General features: G+C 42.2%; 2 protein-coding genes and 1 non-coding gene across 5 annotated transcripts; all 3 read left to right on the plus strand.

The window, feature by feature from the left end:
- The first annotated feature begins 105 nt into the window (after positions 1-105).
- cox18 (cytochrome c oxidase assembly factor COX18) lies at positions 106-8,999 on the plus strand. 2 transcript variants are annotated; one of them, XM_066642186.1, is made up of 7 exons: positions 106-267; positions 1,683-2,094; positions 3,237-3,337; positions 3,765-3,931; positions 4,091-4,206; positions 5,766-5,873; positions 8,517-8,999. In XM_066642186.1, exons 1-7 carry the CDS (start codon positions 263-265, stop codon positions 8,691-8,693), a joined length of 1,086 nt encoding a protein of 361 aa, XP_066498283.1. In that variant the 5' UTR covers positions 106-262; the 3' UTR covers positions 8,694-8,999. The 2 variants fall into 2 exon arrangements, with proteins under 2 accessions (XP_066498283.1, XP_066498284.1); XM_066642187.1 differs by having other exon boundaries at positions 3,765-3,910; positions 4,099-4,206.
- Positions 2,728-2,862, plus strand: LOC136665488 (small nucleolar RNA SNORA84). Its single transcript, XR_010795265.1, has one exon. It is a non-coding gene; the product is annotated as a small nucleolar RNA SNORA84 (small nucleolar RNA).
- A 677-nt stretch (positions 9,000-9,676) lies between the features above and the next one.
- igfbp7 (insulin-like growth factor binding protein 7) lies at positions 9,677-18,638 on the plus strand. 2 transcript variants are annotated; one of them, XM_066642445.1, is made up of 5 exons: positions 9,677-10,158; positions 11,761-11,870; positions 15,187-15,288; positions 15,481-15,607; positions 16,457-18,638. In XM_066642445.1, the coding sequence occupies exons 1-5, from the start codon at positions 9,708-9,710 to the stop codon at positions 16,477-16,479; spliced, it is 813 nt and encodes a 270-aa protein (XP_066498542.1). In that variant the 5' UTR covers positions 9,677-9,707; the 3' UTR covers positions 16,480-18,638. The 2 variants fall into 2 exon arrangements, with proteins under 2 accessions (XP_066498542.1, XP_066498543.1); XM_066642446.1 differs by having other exon boundaries at positions 16,460-18,638.
- Positions 18,639-21,115: the final 2,477 nt, after the last annotated feature.

A 21,115-nucleotide genomic window follows, 5' to 3' on the forward strand; every position in this document is an offset into this window, starting at 1 on the left:
AGGGAATGTTTAATTTCTTGTTTAAATTAATTAAAAAAAAGAGAGAGAGAGAGAGAGAGACATGACGAAATATGATGAACGTAAATGAGGTGAATTGCGTCATCAGCGCGCGCCGCCATGCCACGCGGTGAAGGGCTCAATGTCACGCGCCAGAGAAACTCGTTTAATCTCGCTTATTTTAATGTAATGCTGTTAGATAAAATATAATATATTTATATGAAAATGAGCTGAATATTTAAAGACCGGGACAAAATAAGAAAAAATGAGGTGAGATATATCTCTCTCACACACACATACACACTCTCAATATTTCTATCTTCTACCGCTCTCTAAATCTCTATCTTCTGTAATCTTTATTCTCTCTATCTCAATTTTTACTCCTTTCTCCCTCACAATATTTCTTGTTTATTTCTTTTCTCAAATATTTCTTGAGAAAATATTATGTTTTCTCTCTCTCTCTCTCTTTCTCTCAATATTTCTATCTCTCCTACCTCTCTCTCTCTCACTCAATATTTCTATCTCTCCTACCTCTCTCTCTCTCTCTCTCACTCAATATTTCTATCTCTCCTACCTCTCTCTCTCTCTCTCTCACTCAATATTTCTATCTCTCCTACCTCTCTCTCTCTCTCTCTCACTCAATATTTCTATCTCTCCTACCTCTCTCTCTCTCTCTCTCACTCAATATTTCTATCTCTCCTACCTCTCTCTCTCTCTTTCTCTCAATATTTCTCTCTCCTACCTCTCTCTCTCTCTCTCTCTCACTCACTCAATATTTCTATCTCTCCTACCTCTCTCTCTCTCTTTCTCTCAATATTTCTATCTCTCCTACCTCTCTCTCTCTCTCTCTCTCTCACTCACTCACTCAATATTTCTATCTCTCCTACCTCTCTCTCTCTCTCTCTCTCACTCAATATTTCTATCTCTCCTACCTCTCTCTCTCTCTCTCTCTCACTCAATATTTCTATCTCTCCTACCTCTCTCTCTCTCTTTCTCTCAATATTTCTATCTCTCCTACCTCTCTCTCTCTCACTCACTCAATATTTCTATCTCTCCTACCTCTCTCTCTCTCTTTCTCTCAATATTTCTATCTCTCCTACCTCTCTCTCTCTCTCTCACTCACTCACTCAATATTTCTATCTCTCCTACCTCTCTCTCTCTCTCTCTCTCTCTCTTTCTCTCAATATTTCTATCTCTCCTACCTCTCTCTCTCTCTCTCTCTCTCTCTCTTTCTCTCAATATTTCTATCTCTCCTACCTCTCTCTCTCTCTCTTTCTCTCAATATTTCTATCTCTCCTACCTCTCTCTCTCTCTCTTTCTCTCAATATTTCTATCTCTCCTACCTCTCTCTCTCTCTCTCTCTCTCTTTCTCTCAATATTTCTATCTCTCCTACCTCTCTCTCTCTCTCTCTTTCTCTCAATATTTCTATCTCTCCTACCTCTCTCTCTCTTTCTCTCAATATTTCTATCTCTCCTACCTCTCTCTCTCTCTCTCTCTCTCTTTCTCTCAATATTTCTATCTCTCCTACCTCTCTCTCTCACTCACTCAATATTTCTATCTCTCCTACCTCTCTCTCTCTCTCTCTCTCTCTCTGAGTATTGTTCAGTATTATTTTAATATCATGCTTGTTAAAATACTTGTATGATTAACAGTCGTTGTCCAAACTATTTTTCTTCTGTCTCAGGTTCCCCACCACGTGGCTGAGACTGACCACTGGGCGCCTGGGGTTATGTAGACATGGCTGCCAGGTGACAGTGAAGCCCCAAGTCAGATGCATTTCTCACAGTGTGTTTACTGTGGATGTTAGAGGCCCCTCCAGTCGTCCTCTCTCTTCTAAACGCGTCCAATTTGCTGGGACGTCTTCGTTATTTATTCCTGCAGAGCAGCAGTCATGTCGGACGATCACCTCGGGCAGACCCGGCTGGTACGAGAGCATTGCAGACTCTGGGCCAGTCCACCTGACCGAGCAGCTGCTGGTCTTCACTCAGCAGACCACAGGGCTGCCCTGGTGGCTCAGCATCATCTGCACCACGGTGACCCTCCGCACAGCCGTCACACTGCCCCTCGCCGTCTACCAGAACATCATCATCGCAAAGGTCTAGTATCACACCGAGGTGCTTAGTGCAGAGAAGGGTTATACTTGGTGTTATTAATGTAGGAGTGTCTGGTTTCACAACAGGCAATACAATAAAATGATAAAATATCTCGTTAATGTTCAGTTTTTAAATAACAATTATATTACACAAATAGAAAGCTTTAACACGCATATGAACACATAAAATACAGAAATTTTGGGACTGTGCCTAGAAAAAGCAGGAAGTAAACATTAAGCGGACATCTGTCCAGAAGCATCTCAGACTATTTACTTAAGTCCAGGACAAATATGAGAGGCACGCTAAGAGGGTCAACAGATCGTTGAAAGCAAACCTTGGAGATCCCTCTGGTGTATTCAAAGTTCTCTCTCACTCTTCCCCTTGGAGCCCCATCCATGACCAGAAGGGATGCGTAAACACACAAAGTCCTCCGTGTTGCTTTCTTACTGTGAGAAGCTAGTGGAGAAGCTTTGGGGAGTTTGGTGTGTTCTCCCTGTGTCTGTGTGGGTTTCCTCTGGGCGCACATGTTGGTAGGCGGAGTGGCTGTGTGAAGTGCTTACAGAAGATGTCCATACTTCCCCAATCATTTTGTGCATCACTTCCCCAATGCTCAATTCTCAAGGCTAGTTCAGTTTTGCCTGGTGGTTCCTTGAGACAGCTCGTCCGTGCTGATTTTCGAGGTTGTGTTTCAGGCAAAAATTGATGTCTGCGATTTAATGCTTGGCAGTTACTTGTTCGTGTGGCTTCCACAGCCCGGTTGCAGAAACATCTGAACATTGTTATTTTAAATTTTTTGAGTATACAAATGATGGGGACACAGCTGATGTTTACTATGGGATTTGTGGACATCTGCTCAGCCAACATTTCAGAAATCATGCTTCCCACTCAGTGACTGCCCCCATGGTCCCCAGAGTCCTGCTCCATTTCTGTCTTTTCTGTCCATATTAGCTTTACTCTCTTTAGTCACAATGCAATCACGTTTCAGAAAGAGATGAAAGGTCATAGGGCTCATTTCTGTGGATAACTATGGCGGGCCGAGAACAGCTTTTGGATTACTTGGGGTATATAAGCATATTTTGGATGAGTTTGAAAGTGTTCTGTCTGGATTACTGTCAAATAACTATAACGCTCTTGCTTTCAGACAGGTTGAAGCTCTGCAGAAGGAGATAGCGGAGTTGGCCCGACGACTACGCTATGAGATCTCGGTCAAAGCCAGGGAGAAGAACTGGACAGAGAAAACATGCAGGTAAGAACGATGCCTGTTTATAACATTCAGACTCTACAGGTGCCAAAACCACACCAATAGGGTTAGGGGTATAATTTCTTTTTTAATATTTTGGTATAATTTGAAAACACCTGCTGCTGTTTGTTTTCTCAATTTCATGACCAGTGGACCTATAGCAACAGTCCAGGTAATAATATAATGAATATAAATTGAAAATCCGCAAAACATCATTTGACCAGGGGTGCCCAAACGTTTGTGTTGGCTGTGTTTACATAGGTACACTATGATGTATAAATATTGTTCATATTTATATTAGGCTGGTTTTGTTGTGCCCTTAATAACGGTATATGAAAATGAACTCCATTCTGATTGGCTGCCTCATCTGAAGTTTGCAGATCAATATATTTAATGTGGTACATTTTATATTTATTTGCATTGTTTTGTGCAGGTACCATTTCAGGAAGAACCTGCGGCGGATAGTGTCAGAGCTGTATGTGAGGGATAACTGCCACCCATTCAAGGCCAGTCTGCTGATCTGGGTTCAGCTGCCCATGTGGGTGTGTCTGTCTCTCGCTCTCCGCAACCTCAGCATGGGTATGGGACACGTCTCAGCTGGTAAATATGTCAAAGATCTAAACACCAAACGATATCACCAGATCATCCAAATAGCATCTGGTCGTTGGTGGCCTTATGATGTTTTTTTCCAGTCCATTGCAAGACAGAGTACACAGAGTTGTGAAATTCGGTGTTTATATTCATTACCTGTGTTGGCAGGTTTGCAGGAGGAGCTGGCAGCAGGGGGCACTCTTTGGTTTTCAAACCTCACACTTCCAGACTCCACCTGGATCATTCCTGTGTCTCTGGGCCTCATCAACCTGCTCATCACAGAGGTGAGACCCATGTGCAGCTAATCTGGGGTCACTAACCTCTACCCCTCTTGCACATCTTGCTTATCTTGCTTGACTCTGTTTACTGATTCATTATTAACAGGTGTCCTTAACTATACACAAATGTAGGTCCTAGTATTAAGTACAAGCACTGCAAACTTCACCTTGCCCAGAGTCTCACACACAGTCTGATGTGGGACAAAACAAGGCTGAGATCAGACCAGCCTTCATTTCCTAAGGCGAACCTCTGAGGCATAAAGTGGAAAAAAAATAATGGCAAGGAAAGCAACATTTTCATGCCCAAAGTGAAAAGAGATGAATTGCTAATTTTCCAAAAACTCTACACCAGAATATATTTTCACTGTGGAGTCCCGGTCCAAGGCTAGCCTTGATCTCAGTCCAGGAAACTGACCTACACTGTCATACAGTTTTAAACACACGTTTAATAATTGGAAGTGAATTACAGGGTTATTAAGCCTCAATTTGCCTGTAATAAAGGCAGTTTCTGGCTGAAGCCTGTGGTTTCTTTTTGGCAGTCATTTAACAGCTCAGTGGAGGCTGAAAATACGAGAAGCGTCACAGTGCAAAGGCCACATTAAATTATTTGTGCTCTGGAGACAGCTTTTAGAAAGAAAATTAAGTCCCCAAAACACTGACAGATGGTATGGCTTGTATTTTTTTAGTAATTATTCATGTTTATTGGTCAAAATAAGACAGACCTTTTATTGGAAATTGGTTGTTCACTGGACCTCTGTGTTACTTGAAGCTGTATAGTGTGCCCACAAGTAAAGATTAACCTACTTTTTAAAATATAGTACAGTGGAAGTTTTACCTACGAACTTGATCCGTTCCGTGACCCGGTTCATAAGTGGAAAAGTTCGCTTCTCGAGTCAATTTTCCTCATTTAAAATAATGGAAAAGCAATTCATGCGTTCCAGCCCCCACCCCGAAAGTCACCCTTTTTACACTGATATATGTTTACAACACTCTAAAATTAGTAAAAAAAATACATGTAGCGTTACTAACAATAAAAGAGAAATACAGTGGAAACAGTAATAAAAAAGAAATAAAGTTTTGAGTGGTTACACATCGCTACCTTGAAGACGTGACGACTGGCTGGAGGAGTAACACAGGCACTGGCTGTATGACGGGAGGTGGGGGTGGGTGGAATAACAGAGAGTAGGCGAGTGAATGTGGGGAGACGAAGTGTAGATACGGCTTAATTTAGCACGAATTTCGATGTCTGCTATTTACACTAATGCTAAATTGCTAAAGCTACAATGTGCTAATCTTAAAAGTCTGGGCGCGCTGGGAGACTTGCCAATTGGGGTCAGTGGCCATTTCTAGCTGCCGGTTCGGCGGAGGCTCGGGTTCGTTTCTAGAGTCATGGTTCGTTGGTGGAGGCAAAATATATTCAAATACCCGGTTCGTATCTTGGAAAGTTCGTTAGTAGAGGTTCCACTGTATACAAGTAAAAAGTAGAAAAATAACCATAATCCGGTTGCCCACCCCTACCTCAAGCTCTTGTGTGTGTGTGTGTGTGTGTGTGATTTGTTTGACAGATATTTGCCCTGAGACGGCTCGAATCTTCAAAGTTCCAGAAGTACGTGACCAACTTCATCAGAGGAATCTCACTGGTGATGATCCCCTTGGCTGCTGCAGTTCCCTCGGTGTGTAATGTGTGTGTGTGTGTGTTTGTTTTTAATCTTGCATTCCATTCACGGCCGATGTCGGAGCTAGGAATGGTGTTTGGTGGCGTATAAGTGCATCCGACTTCAAACAGAATTCAACAAAACATACTCACATACATTTAAAATCCATCCCAGAAGAAAAGATGCTGTTCCTGCAAAACGTGACAGAGTTATCTGTTCATCTTCCAAGTCAGGGGGTGCCTCTCGTGTGCAACAATACAGGGCTGCAGGGAATGATGAGATTGTGTAAGAGAGCTGGGTCAGGGTGGGGTATTTTTGAAGTCCTGTTTAGTCTGGTCACACACTCTGGGAGCAGGTTAAGGATGTTTGAGGTTCTAAAAGATTGTTCCAGCAGATCTGTCTCCCACCTTATCTCCAACCACGGAGTACAACTGTTACTGCTGCATGCCCCTATGACCTGTCTTATGTTCTGTCTGCGTCGAATGATACTGTTCTCCATTATATATGTTTACACATGTCTGGCATTTAGCAGATGCTCCTCTCCAGAGCAGCTACAGTTCTTCCTCGAGGGCTCTTTAAGTTGTAAGGTAGAGGTCCCATCTGAGCAGTGATCTTACAAATCCAAATACAGAACAAGAACGATTTTATGCTGCATCTACACAGAATTGCCCCGCCCCCTCATTTGAGTCTGTCCAATCACAGCACTGGATTGGAGAAGGAGGAGAACCAAGAGAAAACAGCTAATAACCAGAGCTTCTGCTCCTCACTGCTGTAGGACAAAGCTTTGATTGCTACTGTAATCAGATGTGGTTATCAAACTCTTATTGTTGTGTCTGCCTGGTCACACAACAGAGAAGTGAAACCCACAACAAAGAGTTCCAGGGGCAAATGCATGTAATGTGTGCTATTCTAGCTGGTATCTCCTCCCAAGCCCCAGTGAAGAAAGGCAATAGAGGGTTCCCACAATTCTGAGAAAGCTGAGGGAACGTCAGTGTATTTCAAAGCCATATTTAGTCTGATTTAAGATAAGAATATCTGGCCTTATCCTTAATTGCATATTCACTGTTCAACCAGTGGACTTGCGTGTCCCTGAAAAGAGCAGGTGCGTCTAAGACAGTACTGCACGCATGCACCTTAAACGTGTCTGCATTTGGAGGTGCATTCTGTGCTTGTTTTGCTTTATCTTCATCTGTTTCGTGTGTTTTGTAGATTCCTTGTCTACAAATTACAAAATGTATGTTTGCCATGTTTACAGGCACCGATAATACCATCACTATTACATTTTTGCGGTTATCTGATAATGTGTCACATGGACAGCATACGGTTACTGTTAAAATCTGATTCAGTTTCAAGGAAATAAAACTCCGTGTTCATGTCTACCCTTATTGGCTGCCTGTTTACATCTGGCATAAACATGCATATTGTTTTGGTGATCGAATCATTTTGAGATTTCATTTGTCCACGTTAAAAGCCTGTTGTAAACACCCCCAAGACACACTGTGATCTGATTACAATTGAATCCCTCAAACGACATTCGGGGGTCGGCCCTCACCCACATTTAACACAAGTATAAACTGAATGTGTTTTCCGTGTCTGGATGGAGTTATGTGAGGGGAACCGTGTTCAGCAAATGAGAGACAGCGCATGTGTGCTGCTTTTATTTATTTTTTATTTTTCTAAAATATCTATCATCGTACACAAAGGAAATACAGGAAATTGTGTCGTGTACAACCAGACACAATCCGTTCCCTCAGTCTTGACCTCCTTTATTGTTCCCAAAACTTACTCTGGTTTCTCGTGGCACTGACCACTGCAGAAAACCCCGCAGCTGCAGGACACTGCTTTTCCTCAGCTACCGCAGTCAATTCTGGGTTGGTTTTAAAAGTTTATTCCCAAGATTTAAGTGCGTATAATACACTGGGAGTAGCAGGTGAGAAACCATGTTTACAGCCAATTAGAGGAAGGAAAACAAACTCTGATGTCATAATGGGGACACATTTTAATAACGAGTAAACAGAATCAGGTCAGAATACAGGCCGTTTAATTTCTTTCTGCTCACTTACAGAAACAGAACACGATACACATGAGCTTTCTGAGAAACGGAAGAGAAAATGGTGCCAAAAATGGCGGGCATTTTTTAAATGTGCTTTCTAGTAGTGCTCTGGCTATTTCTCAGCAGCAGGAACATGAAGACTTTTAGGTCATTCTTGTTAATAAGTCACGGACCAGTCAATCATGATTATTTGGGCTGGATCAAGAACAACATCAGGGTACTTTACCCTTACTTGCTGTTTTTGTTCTTGAATATTTGACTGTAATTTGGGCGGTGGAAGATGACATCCAGCACAAATATGAGGATGTAAGAACACAATGCGTATTAAGAAACAGTCTCAGATTATAAGAAAACTGGTTTGAAAAGTTAATTCCATGCTGTGGTGAGTTGCTAAGCCAGGGTAAAAGTGCGTGCACTGTGTTTAGAAAAAGAAAAACTCATAACAACTAGGTGACTCATGTAGACCCGGGTTTTTTCATGATCAGATTACTAAAGTGCTTGTAAACAAGTATAACAGAATGTTGTCAAATCTGATTTACATAAGTAACCAGAATACTGTGCATGTCAAAACTCATTTTCCCATCTCTCGGTCTGTCTTCCTCCTCTAGTCGATGTCCTTGTATTGGCTGAGTTCCAGTTGTGTCGGACTTGGTCACAACCTCCTTCTGCGTTCTCCACGTTTCAGAACCCTCTGCAGGATCCCACCGACTCGTTCGGACTCGGACACGCCCTACAGGGACATTGTGGCAGCTTTTGTTGCTAAGTACATCAAATTAAAAGCATGAGGACATATCTGAACATAGCATTAGTATCTACAGAATGTGATCACATCTCCATCAGCCTTCATTTCTGCAGAAGCAGCTTGGACATTAATGTGTATTGGAAATGGAATCGACGTTAATGTTGCTAACACTGAATGGCTCTTGTAGACATCAGTTATCACTATGTAGGTTTTTAACCCTCAATGCAAATTGGGCATTTCCTTTATTCTTGAATGCACTCCTCTGTTTTTGCTCATGTGTGAAATTGAGTCTTGTACAGTAAGTAATTCACAATCAAAGTGCATTGTACCTGAAAATAAACGTTTATAATCCACCCAATGTTTTGTTTTGTGTGTGTATGTCCGAGATGGACTCCTGGTCAGAACTGGCTGTTGAACCAAGCTGGTTGAACACGTAACAGCAGGAAGCATAGCTGTGCAAAAACCCTTTAGTACGTAATGAATTTTCAGACTTCAGACCGAACCACTGGCATTTCACAATGTCTTCATAGACAGAGGCATTAGGTTAAGATCAGCTACAGCTCTCATTTGAGCTCAAGACATCTAAAATCACCCTCACAGAACAATTTAACATTCAAAATCAAAGCTTTTCTGATGAGATGATGTTTTTAATTCCACTAATTTGCAATTAAAGTATTTAAATATGCTAATGGTGGAGGTAGATGCAAACAGATCATGCCATGCTTGGACTGTACCCAGGCCTGCCCCGCAGGTTCACCACTGTATTACCATCATCAGGATTACTTATTAAATATCAGAGGACCCTATCAGCAGGATGAATGAATGAATGTAGATTCACTGGTCTTTTAAGATAGTAACAGTGATAGTGTTGTGTGACCCGTCTGTCACCTCCACGCTAAGGAAATATCTTCATCTTTTTTACCTGCGTTTCAGAGACTGTAGGCGGTTGTTTACCTGCTTTTGTGTGTGTGTGTGTGTTTGTGTGTGTATGGGCGTGTCCATGGATCTCTCCGCGGGGCAGCGCGAGACCCCTCGCCATACCGCTCTAGTCTCCGTCATGTTTCGCGTCGTGGTCCTCGCGCTCGCTCTATGTCTCACGGCCTCCGCGGAGGAGGGGCCCGTGCCCGACCCCGCGTCCGTGTCCGAGACGGTGTCCGAGTCCGTCTCCGAGACAGTGTCCGAGTCCGTGTCCGACACAGTGTCCGAGTCCGTCTCCGAGACGGTGTCCGCGGATCCAACTCCAGCGCACGCTCTTGGCGGTCTTGGTGATGCGTGCAACACGCGCACCGGCGCCGCGCGCTGCGCTCCCGGTCTCGAATGCGTGAAGAACAAGACGAAGGGCGCCAAGAAGGGCAGCGGCGTGTGCACGTGCACGAGCGACTACGAGGTGTGCGGCACGGACGACGAGAACTACGCGACCGCGTGCGAGCTGAAGGCGGCGAGCGCGCGCGCCCAGAGCGAGGGCAAGGAAGCCGTTAAGGTGCAGCACAAGGGCAAGTGCCATCGAGGTAAGAGACGGTGTTTCAGGTGATGTCCCTCTATCTTCAGAGAACACAGTTCCACTGCCCCAAAGCCCGGTTCTGGGGGCTGTGCCACTCTCGCCAACAACACTCGGTGCCAGAAAAGTGTGCACTAAACTGTAAAGGTGTCTACAAACTTTTGCCTTGTTTTCCTTCAGGGCTCAGGGCTCTGACCGCAGGACGTCCACTGACCCGAGAGAACAGAGCAGACTGATATAAACCAAGTTGGACTGTGTCCATAAGTATGTGGACACCACTCAATTGCAGACATGGGTTCTACTGAGTGTAACTGCCATAGAAAAGCATTGCCAGAAGTATGGGTGTACTACAGCTCATTTCCAGCTGCTCCAGAGCATCCCCCAGTATTGGCCTGTGGAGTAGAGGAATGTAAAAACTATGGCATGAGCTGGTGAATGGTAGTACACACTTAAAAAGCATGGTTCTACAAGGGTTTTTATTAAAGGAAATGGTTCTGCATAGAACCCTGAACACTTGAACCTTTTGCATGATCATGGTTCTATATAGAAACATTGTCTTTACCAAAAAAAACCCTTATAGAACCATACATTTTAAGTGTGTACTTTAGGAAATGATATGAAGGCATGTGTACTGTTTACACACACACACACACACACACACAGACACACACACAATCACTGGCAGCAGTCCAAGCAGAAAGCTGGTGTGTTTCTGCAGTGTGTCACGCATTTCCCTCAGCAGACTAGTCTGAAATTCCAGGAGGATTTGTTGCGGTGAATAGGAGCCGAGACACTGACCAAACACAGAGCTGCGCTGTTGGTAAAAGCAAAGCCAGGGGTGTCCGCACAGCCCAGCATTCGCAGCTCATTACAGCTGCATGATTAACCGCGGTCCTCTTCTCTGATTGGCTGATGTTCTGCACTTCATTCTGAAAGAAGTCCAGGCTTAAATGTCCTGTTCTAATGGTAAAGATTGTGGACAATAAAGAGTCACTCATGATGGATCTGTGGATCCAGTTACTTCCTGGCGGTCAAGAACAGCACAAGGTTTATTCACATTTTCCCCATATTTCCCCATGTTAGTATGGTTGTGGTTATGACATCAGAAATATGGTTAATTCGACATAGCCTTTTTTGGTAGCTTAATTCCTCTGTATGTTATTTATGTTGTTACTTCCTCTTAATTCTTCTGAGATTTGTGATTTGAACAGACAGGGTTTCTTCAAGTCTCTCTCTCTCTCTCTCTCTCTCTCTCTCTCTCTCTCTCTCTCTCTCTCTCTCTCTCTCTCTCTCTCTCTCAGCCTATATATTTCTTTTTTCTTCATCATCACTCTCAAACTTTAGTTCCCACTCTCTTCTTTCTCATATCTCTCTCTCTCTCTCTCTCTCTCTCTCTCTCTCTCTCTCTCTCTCTCTCTCTCTCTCACACTATTTATGTCTCTCACTCTCTGTTTGCATTTTTCAAAGAGTCACCATAAGGTGTGTTAATCCACTGAGGGAAAAGATATCAAGGTGTTTAAGATGAGATACTCATCTGTCATCTCTCTCTCTCTCTCTCTCTCTCTCTCTCTCTCTCTCTCTCTCTCTCTCTCTCTCTCTCTCTCTCTCTCAGCTCCCTCCATTGTGACTGCTCCGGGAGAGGTGTGGAACGTGACAGGGTCTCAGGTGTACCTCAGCTGTGAGGTCACTGGCATCCCAACTCCTATTCTCACCTGGAAGAAGGTACTCTTCCCACTGCTGAATTGGGCAGTTAGTGTTCTCCTGCAAGCGTGTAGAGCTCCAGCGGCGTTATGTTAGAGCCCGTTTGAAATGTTGGTAATGAGCCCAATTCATGCAGACATTTTTGAAGGACTATGCTTTTATGGTCCTCTAGATTTACATCCACCAATTCTCCTGACTGTTTATTCAGTCAGAAAAACGGGCGAGTCATTGTGTGTGTGTGTGTGTGTGTGTGTGTGTGTGTATACAGTAGGGCACAGACTGTGTGAAAGGATGCAAGCAGCTATGAATAACATTGAACAAAAACAATAGAGTCAAAACAAGAAAGGGATTACAGAGAGGAAATTTTCCGTCCAGTGCGGCAGTAGAGCATCAGCCTGTAACATCCTCTCCCTGATTCAGAACCAGAACTGTAAACTCATAACTACACACTGTAAAGACCACCAAACCAAATGTGCCTGTGTGGTATTCTTAACCTTGAATGGCAGTTAATGAAACCAGATTTAGTCCATCTCAGTTTTGGAATGCTATGTTTCTATTGGTTCATTCATGAAACATTTATGTATTTGCGGTTTCCACCGCATAAAACGGAGGGGTTTTAATACAGTATGAATCTGTAGTTTGTGTAGTTTCTACAGTCTGACGGAAAGAAAACAGACTGTGTGACACTGATGATTGAAAATTGCACCAGGTGTAGATCTTCAGTCTGAGAGTGAGGGAAAATGTATGGATTTTATGGTGAATTTATGAAGTATGAATCTTTTGTGAAGGTGGTTATACAGTTCACCAGTAAGAAACATTTTAATGAAGTGTGAATGTTCAGTGTTTATACTGTAATGAATGTGTACTAATCTACAGAATCTACACTGTGTGGTGATTTTAGAGCACTGTAGAGAACTACATGGTGAAAGCAATTCGTACTTAGAAACAGATGATGAAAACACAGTAATATGTTTATTTTTCTTATGTACAAAGTTGGTTTGTGTTTGCAGTTTTACATTTAAGAGAAATGAAAGAATGCAACCTAAAAACCAAGGATGTGAATGAACACAGAAAACTTCAATATAATCACTCCTTTATGAAGCGATTGGTCCTTTTGGGATTCCGGTTAGCTATCTGTTAGCTATCTGCGAGTTTAGTAGTATGTAGGGGAAGGGGAAGTAATATTCAATATTCAATATGGAACAATGAGAAGAGTCTAAGCAATCACAACAGACCTTTGAGACGAGGTAAAGACGATATTGAAGCAAACTTATTTGTGCTACAGTAAAAGAGGCAGCAGTTGTAGCTTCGGCTGAGGCAGCAGTGTATGGGGCAGCAGCAGAAAGCGAAGAAGATCATCTGAAGAAGCTGGGTCACATAACTATTCAAGATACAGTTCAGCGTACTAATGTATATGTACATAGTCGTTCCTTTGTACAATACACTTAGCAGCAACTTCTTAAGTGTGTGCTTTCTCAGACAATTCCTAGGGGTGTTGACTTTCTTCAGGCAAAAACAGCTCCTAACCCTAGCTCCTGTGAAATGGCAACACACAAAAGACAACTCAAATTTCATCACAACGAAGGCAGATCAGTCGCTTTATAACCCTCTCCCAAGGTCTCATGATTCCAGCCTGTCTGATCATGCATTTCAGAATCTCAAACAAATGACCTACATATCTGATTCGTAAGGAGACGATGGTGTGTTCCAGATTGTTGAAATTTGATGAATGTCTGGAAAATGATGGGCATGGAAATCCTCCTTCCAAAGTGTGGCAAGAGATCTAGACTTAAATGCCAGGGAAGAACTTGACCTCTTGACAATGTGGCTTGGGCCAGAGTCATCTCTGCAAGCCAACAGAATCAGGTCTGTGCATGTCCATTATCCTGTAACTGGTGTTAACATGCTATGGCAAAGATTAGAAGAATGTTATGGTTGTCCCAAAGTCATAGAGCATGCCTTGTTAAAGAAACAATTTCCTCAGAATCTCAAATGAAGATTAACAAAGACTCAGATAACTTAAAGATGTCTTGCTGGAGAATCTGCAACATCAGAAGGGCATTTGCCAGGTCTGGCACACATAGATGCAGCTTGAGGTGTGAATCTTACTGTTGAAAAGCTCCCTTACAGTTTACAGGATAAACGGATCATGCAGGGTTCCAGGAAGACCACCACTCAATTTATCTGCAGTCTTGCCAAAACAGGAACTGATCCAAGATTCACATCCTGTACATCCACTAACCCAGCATCTCTAAAACAGAGAAGCCTGTGAGGGACAGTAAAAAGATTCCAGTGTCAATGAGAAAGACAGCGATAGATACCATGCCTGTAAACTGCCTCAGAACTGCCTTCTGCTAATGGTCTTGGTCCACCTCCCTCGTTTGTACAAATCTCCAAATCTGAGAGAGACCACAGCAGGGACAAAGAAAGAATTGTGACACCTCCACCCGAAAGCAAAGTGCACAGAGATCTGTGGTGAGTTGTTCAAATCAAGATCCTGTTCCAAGATCAGTTTGGTAACAGAGTAACAAGACTTAGGAAGTCTACTCAGCCATACCAGTTGCATTATGTGAGTACAGAACTACTACAGCACACCAGTTGGACCATGTTTCTTAAGACATAGAGATGCAGGAGAACAATTTAATGCAGAATGCTTTAAGCTTAAATAGATTATGAGGTTTGGCCTCAACCCATTTCTTACGCAACAAAAGTGCATGGAAATATCCTAGGGTCACATGGGTTTAAATGGTTTTCAAGCTGGAAATCTCTTGTGAGCGGTATGGCTATAGTTACTCATATTGCGAAAGCTTATTCCCATGCTGCCTGCTCAGTCACATGTAAAGGATGGCACTGCTGTAAGAAAGCTGGCATTTCAGCAGAAGGTACCCAGGCCAAAGCCACCTTTGTTCAATGGGTTAATCTCCTGAGATTAACAAGAGCTCTTTGGTGTAGTCTTTTACTTTTGATCCCATAACTCCAATCGGTTATTCTAAAGGCATTCTCAGTCCAGAGAACAGTGTCCCACTCTGTTAAGGGGGCTTGATGACCCTCTGACTCTTGGCATTTGCGGCTGCTTCAGAACCTCCCATTCTCTTGGTCAGTGCTTTTCATTGTGGATGGACAAATAGACAAATGCCTGTGTCTGCCGTGGGTGCACTCTAAGATTGGACAAAGCCAGCACTAAAAGACAATCAATTCAAAATGCTGTGTAGTCCAGGACTAGACTTAATCTCTGTCTGGGAAACCAGACCATCGCTAGACCTGAACGAGGCACAACATCATTTTTTATTAATACTGTGTTTGACTACAGCTTGTGATGATCTTCTATTTTCTGTAGATCAGTGGAGATAAGATGCTGCCCCTGCCCGGAGACCATGGTAATCTGGCGATCCAAACTCGCGGAGGTCCAGAGAAGCATGAGGTCACTGGTTGGGTTCTGGTGAGTGAAACATCTGGACCAAACCAGCTTTAAAAATGCATTGATAATTTATCTGTCACGTTATATCATGGTGTCATTTAAATTGTGGAGTGGACTTATATTTACTTTGCCCGAGTTTACTCACTTACTCTGAATGTGACTATATAGAAACAGAAAAGGGGGCAAATAAAGGGGTGTCTCTGTCTGTTGCAGGTCTTTCCACTCAGTACTGATGATGCCGGGTCATACGAGTGCCATGCCAGTAATGCTAAAGGAGAAGCTTCAGCTGTGGGCTACATTAATGTGGTAGAGTCCATCAAAGACATCCCCACCAAAAAGGGTGAGTGACCAGTTTTATGTCTTCAACATAATTAATTTCTCTAAATAATGTACTATTCATCATGACAATACATATTTTTTTTAATATAAAGCCTCTCATGGGTCTTGAATTTCCCTCCTCATTCAATCACATTTAGCAGGTAGAAGGTGCTCCACAAGGGGGTGCCATTCAGTAAGTGTGTCTTGAGAAGTTAGATTGGCTTGGATAAGTTTATGCAGTTGCTTCAAAAATGGGTTCCTAAGCCCTGTTTAGTGCACGATGCAGGTCCTTAAACGACGGCTTTTACACACAAGTATAGCACAATGTCTAACACAAATCCATTTTGGACCAGAAGTCGTAGTTTCATCACCCACACAGTGCACTATAGGAAGCACAGAGTGGAGCTCAGCTAAAACAAGGTGAACAAGGTGGCAGAAATGGGGAGAAAAAACTGGCACAAGAAGATAAAAGACAATGAACAGACCAATAAAAATGCTCCAAAATTATATGTGAAAAAAACATTCAGGTCCAATCAGCATTATGAGGTTATTTTTTTATTTCTGTAAAGTTGCCAGTTTGATAATATGACATTATATTACCATGTTTATCTGCATTTATTTGATTTCAGTATTATTTTTCCTTGTTTGTGGTTCACAGTGGTTAAAATACCATGTTCATTCTGAATGTATTCATTTTAATTCCAAAGTAAACAGCAGTGAAAGAAAAGATTTTCTGGAGAATTTGTCATGAACTTTAGCTGTAATCACCATGATCCCAGTGATCCATGAGCTTGACTGTTTTGCGCGACTGACTCTCACTCTGCTGTGTGTGTGTGTGTGTGTGTATGTGTTTATGTGTGTGCATTTGAAGTAGTCAAGGACGACGAGCTTTAAGAGAGGCGCATGACTTCCTGCAGGATCAGGATCACAAACTGACCAACTACACACTGCTGTATGCCTGCAAACTGCATCAAACACACACACAAACACACTCCTGTACATGAACAACACTTAGCAACATGATTAGTGCTCACCTGCACTTACCTCATACAGGGTTTCCAAGTTAGCCAGATAACATAAGCCTGTATTATTTTTTAAATATTATTAATGTTATCATTGGTACACTTAAAGAACTCATTCTTCGTACTGCTACTGCTAATCTTACATTAACCAAAGAGCTAACAAACCTGATGTAGCTCGATTTGGATGTTTCTTCCCTTTAATTGATGTACATTTTGATACTTTAGCACAGTTGTATAGGAAGCAGTAGGAATACTATTTTTATTAGCATTAGTAAAGTTAGCAACACATTCTACCTACTGCTTCTGCTAATCCTGTACTAAAATGCTCTTTAATACAACTGATGTAGCTGGGTTAGATGTAGAATTAAGAAAATGGACAACTTGCTTGGGGATGGGGCCTCTGTAGTTGTGTCAAACTGCTAAATGAGAAATTTAATAACAAATTATATTAAAATCATGCTATAACAGGACACAATATTTTGAGCAGCTTGTTTTATGGTCCTCTGTTTGTTATCTGGCTTACTGCAAAATCCCACTATTACATGAATAGCATAGCCATCATTTTCTTCACTTTTGCAACTCTGAAGCTCCAATCAGGACATGCTATCAGATAGATCAGTGTGATACACACACACACACACGTGAGCATGTCCGGCGCCCCACAGCAGATCTCTGCAGACTCACTCATGAATACGTGCGCCTGTCTTTCACTGGCTTTGTTTCTCTTTGCAGCTTCCCTGTAGATAAAGCTTGTTTAGGTTTTTGTGCTTTCATTCACATCGTGTTATCATGTGCACAGAGGTTATTTAAGGGCAATTTCTCAAGAGATTTTAAAGAGTGCTGGGACCCCTGACTGTTAAGGTATGACAGCTTCGCTACTGTCCATACACCATATGTCCAATATTTGGATCATTCATTCATTGTCTGTAACCACTTATCCAGTTCTGGGTCGCGGTGAGTCCGGAGCCTATCCGCAATTACTGGGCAAAAGGTGAGAACACACCCTGGAGGGGGCGCCAGTCCAATATTTGGACCTGCTAATGCAATTTTTATCAAGGGAGTGTGTCCCTTTGTGCAGGAGTTGCAGCCTTGTCTGATAAGTCATTGGACGCCATGTTGGAACATTGCTGTAAGGATTTGATGCTGTATTTTGTTGGGTAACCAGTTCTGGATCACTCAGACTTGTCCCAAAAGGGAACAAATTGCTGGGGAGGCTTTATATCCCTTGACTTTGAGCATGTAAACATTATTTTATTGTCATTGCACAATGAAACCTTGATGTAGCATTTAACTCATCCATGGCTGTGGAAACACACACGTATCATACACACCCAGAGTGGCCTGCAGCCATCCCAGTGACTGGAGAGTAGTTGGGGCTTGAGTGCCTTGCTCAAAGTCACCTTAGCTTTGGATGTTTCAGGAATTCTGCTGTTCAAAGGGTCGTCTATAAACTTGGACACATGGTGTATTTCAGTATCACTGCACAGTCTTAACAGTCAGGGTTCTCTTTAAGTGACCATTTTTATATCATATTTTTGTATCGTTTTTATTTGCTCTGATATTTGGTGCTATTTGGAAGCCAGTATGTGGAAGACTGAAAGAGGAAGGGTTATTTGTGGTAGGATGTGTCGCCGAGGTAGGGATACACAGATGAGAGGATAAGAAAGGTGCCTTTAGAAATTCAGTGGAAAAAAGTATGTAACGTTGCTCTTTGTGCCTTAGTCTTTCCTTCAAGATGACACACTCAAGATCCTTAGCGGTAACCAGTCACGGTTATGGAAACATGTAGAGCACATTCCGAGGGTCACATACTGAAAAAAAATGATAAATTTAAACAAATGCTCTAAACATGTCAGAAACTGTTAAGGAATGCTATTTTTTGGGCTTGTCACTTTGGCTTTGGGTGCTACTTTAGAATAGTATTTAGTATATATATATATAGTATATAGAGTTTTTGGCCTTAGATACCCATATTGTCATATGGATTACTGCTATTACTACTATATATGTTTAAATATTTTGTTCACTAATAAATAAAAAGTTTACGAAATGCTGTGTTGTGTGATATTTTGTGTATTAAAGTTGAAGCCAACTACGGCTTCTTTTCAGTTTGCTGCTAACACAACTACCACAATGCCACTAGACTCAACAATTAGGAGCCAGGTACTTCTGGGAACATTTGGTGCCAGGTACTTGTGGGAATTCCACCAGGGACCAAAAAGTGCGTCGAGTGGGTGCTAGCATTTCTCCTGCGGTTTTGCTATCAGTGTGTGAAGAGTGGGCAGCACTTTGGACACATTTTATAAGTGGTCAGAAACTTGTAAATAACTCATGAAAGTTACGTTAAAACCAAGGACACCATTGTTTTTCTTGTGAAATTCCCAATAAGTTTGATGTGTCACATGACCCTCTTCCCATTGAAAAAACAAAAGTTGGATCCAAAATGGCCGACATCAAAATGGCCACCATGGTCACCACCCATCTTGAAAAGTTTCCCCCTCCCATATACTAATGTGCCACAAACAGGAAGTTAATATCACCAACCATTCCCATTTTATTAAGGTGTATCCATATAAATGGCCCACCCTGTACAGACAGAATGCAACACGATGTTAAAGTTTCTGACAATGGATGAACAAGTAAATAACCCGGCTCAACAGCCTGAAATAAGTAAGGAGCCAGCCACACTCAGATGACCCTGCTGGCTGCTATGGATGCAGCATGTGAGGACATCACAGATGATTCCTGTAGAGGCTGGATAAGACATTTAAAAAGATAGTTTCCACGCTGCATTGCAAGGGAAGATATCCGATGTGATGTCGATGAGAATCTGTGGTCCGACAGACAGGAGCGTCAGGAGGTCTAGATAGACTCCAGTGTACTTCCCCATGCTGCCCTATAAGTACATCTCAGCCTAAAGGATGTTCCTCATGTTTATATTTCTGATTTGTCAGATTTTATCTGCTTGTGCTAAACAGCTTTATCTTCCGTTTCTGTATCATAATGACTCTGTCTGTCATGACCTACAGTCCATAATCAGTGAAACAAGATCTTGTCTTTCTGATGACACTGACATATTCATTGACGTAATTATTATAATCATACACGTGATAAGATGGTCCTATGTCAATCCATCAGAGCTTCACACAGGGCCCACCCCACTCTCTTCCTACCAGAAGACACACAATTTCTATTGTTCCAATCCTACAGCTACACCCTAAGTTTGCTGTGGCCGTTTATGATCCAATCAGCAACCAGCGACCCTTAACAACTACGGTTACTTAATGTAATGTAAAAACAGTCTGGGACATTTTCCGGTAATCCACACTGTGGGGCTGTTTGTACAAAGTGTTTTGAGAAATGTTGTGAAAATAAAAATGATTTGAAAAAAAAATGCTCCAACATCATCCATTCACTCACACAAACTGCTCCACCAGGGGGTGCTATTCAGGGATTTGCATTAAAGACACTTTGCGCCCTTAGTCAGGATGGGCAGTGTGTTTTTATCGGATTACGTAACTATACTTTGAAATACTGCAACAATATACAGAGGATATGAACCAGATGTTTTGATTTAAAAATGTACTGCTGTCCAAAAAATAACGTATCTCCAAAATAGTAACTAAAAAGTGTTTTGGAGCATTTCTATTGGTCCATTCATCATGACATTTTCACACAAATGTGAAGGACAGTTTCTGTGTTTAAATGATGTAGTAAACTAAAAATCCACAGAAATGGAGGTCTTTCTTTAGACAGCGAAGTTATGTTATTCATCAGCTAACCGCCAATGCAGATTTCAGTTTATTCATAAAATCACAGCACATCTATTGGTGGTGGGGGGAGAAAAAAAACTAGTTTAACTTTCATGCAGATTATTCTTTTAATATTTCTCTACCCTCTGAAAGGCTGGAAAATGAGGTCACGAAATAACGATGATGCTATCAGGGCAAATCCAAAACAGCCCTTAAAGCCTAGAGATCAGCAGGGTGTGAGTAAACTGGGGGTCTTGATAAGAATCCCGTTATCACGATTGTGTGTACACAATGAAATTGTTCACGACTGAAGGAAAAACAGTGCTAGTCTGGGATTCGAAACAAGAGCGCTGTAAATTGGTATTTGTTCTCAGGTTATTTCAGTTTTGGGTTGTTGTTATAATCACAATGAAGCCTGCAGATACATTGCACAATGGAATTCTTAGCGTACATGTTTTCGGTTCTCTACTAGAGACCAATCTTTGTACAAGTACCATAAATATCAATTAAAAATTTTGCTATTATTAAACATTCATTCATGGTCAATAACCGCTTATCCAGTTCAAGGTTGCGGTGGGTCTGGAGCCTTCCCAAAATCACTATGCGCAAGGCAGTTACACACCCTGGAGGGGACGCTAATCCTTCACAGGGCGACCCACACACACTCTCACCAACTGACACTTTTGAGTCGCAAATCCACCTACCAACGTATGTTTTGGAACACCTGGAGGAAACCCATGCAGACACAGGGAGAAC

This window comes from Hoplias malabaricus, chromosome 13 (assembly GCF_029633855.1).
Source record: "Hoplias malabaricus isolate fHopMal1 chromosome 13, fHopMal1.hap1, whole genome shotgun sequence".
Classification (NCBI taxonomy): domain Eukaryota; kingdom Metazoa; phylum Chordata; class Actinopteri; order Characiformes; family Erythrinidae; genus Hoplias; species Hoplias malabaricus.

Bases quoted from the DNA above. Each gene is read 5' to 3' on its own strand.
- cox18 (XM_066642186.1), top strand. The intron at 2,095-3,236 runs GTCTAGTATCAC...GCTTTCAGACAG, and splicing joins AGAACATCATCATCGCAAAG to GTTGAAGCTCTGCAGAAGGA. The intron at 3,932-4,090 runs GTAAATATGTCA...CTGTGTTGGCAG, and splicing joins TATGGGACACGTCTCAGCTG to GTTTGCAGGAGGAGCTGGCA.
- igfbp7 (XM_066642445.1), top strand. From the start codon at position 9,708: ATGTTTCGCGTCGTGGTCCTCGCGCTCGCTCTATGTCTCACGGCCTCC. The intron at 10,159-11,760 runs GTAAGAGACGGT...TCTCTCTCTCAG, and splicing joins CAAGGGCAAGTGCCATCGAG to CTCCCTCCATTGTGACTGCT. The intron at 11,871-15,186 runs GTACTCTTCCCA...TATTTTCTGTAG, and splicing joins CTATTCTCACCTGGAAGAAG to ATCAGTGGAGATAAGATGCT.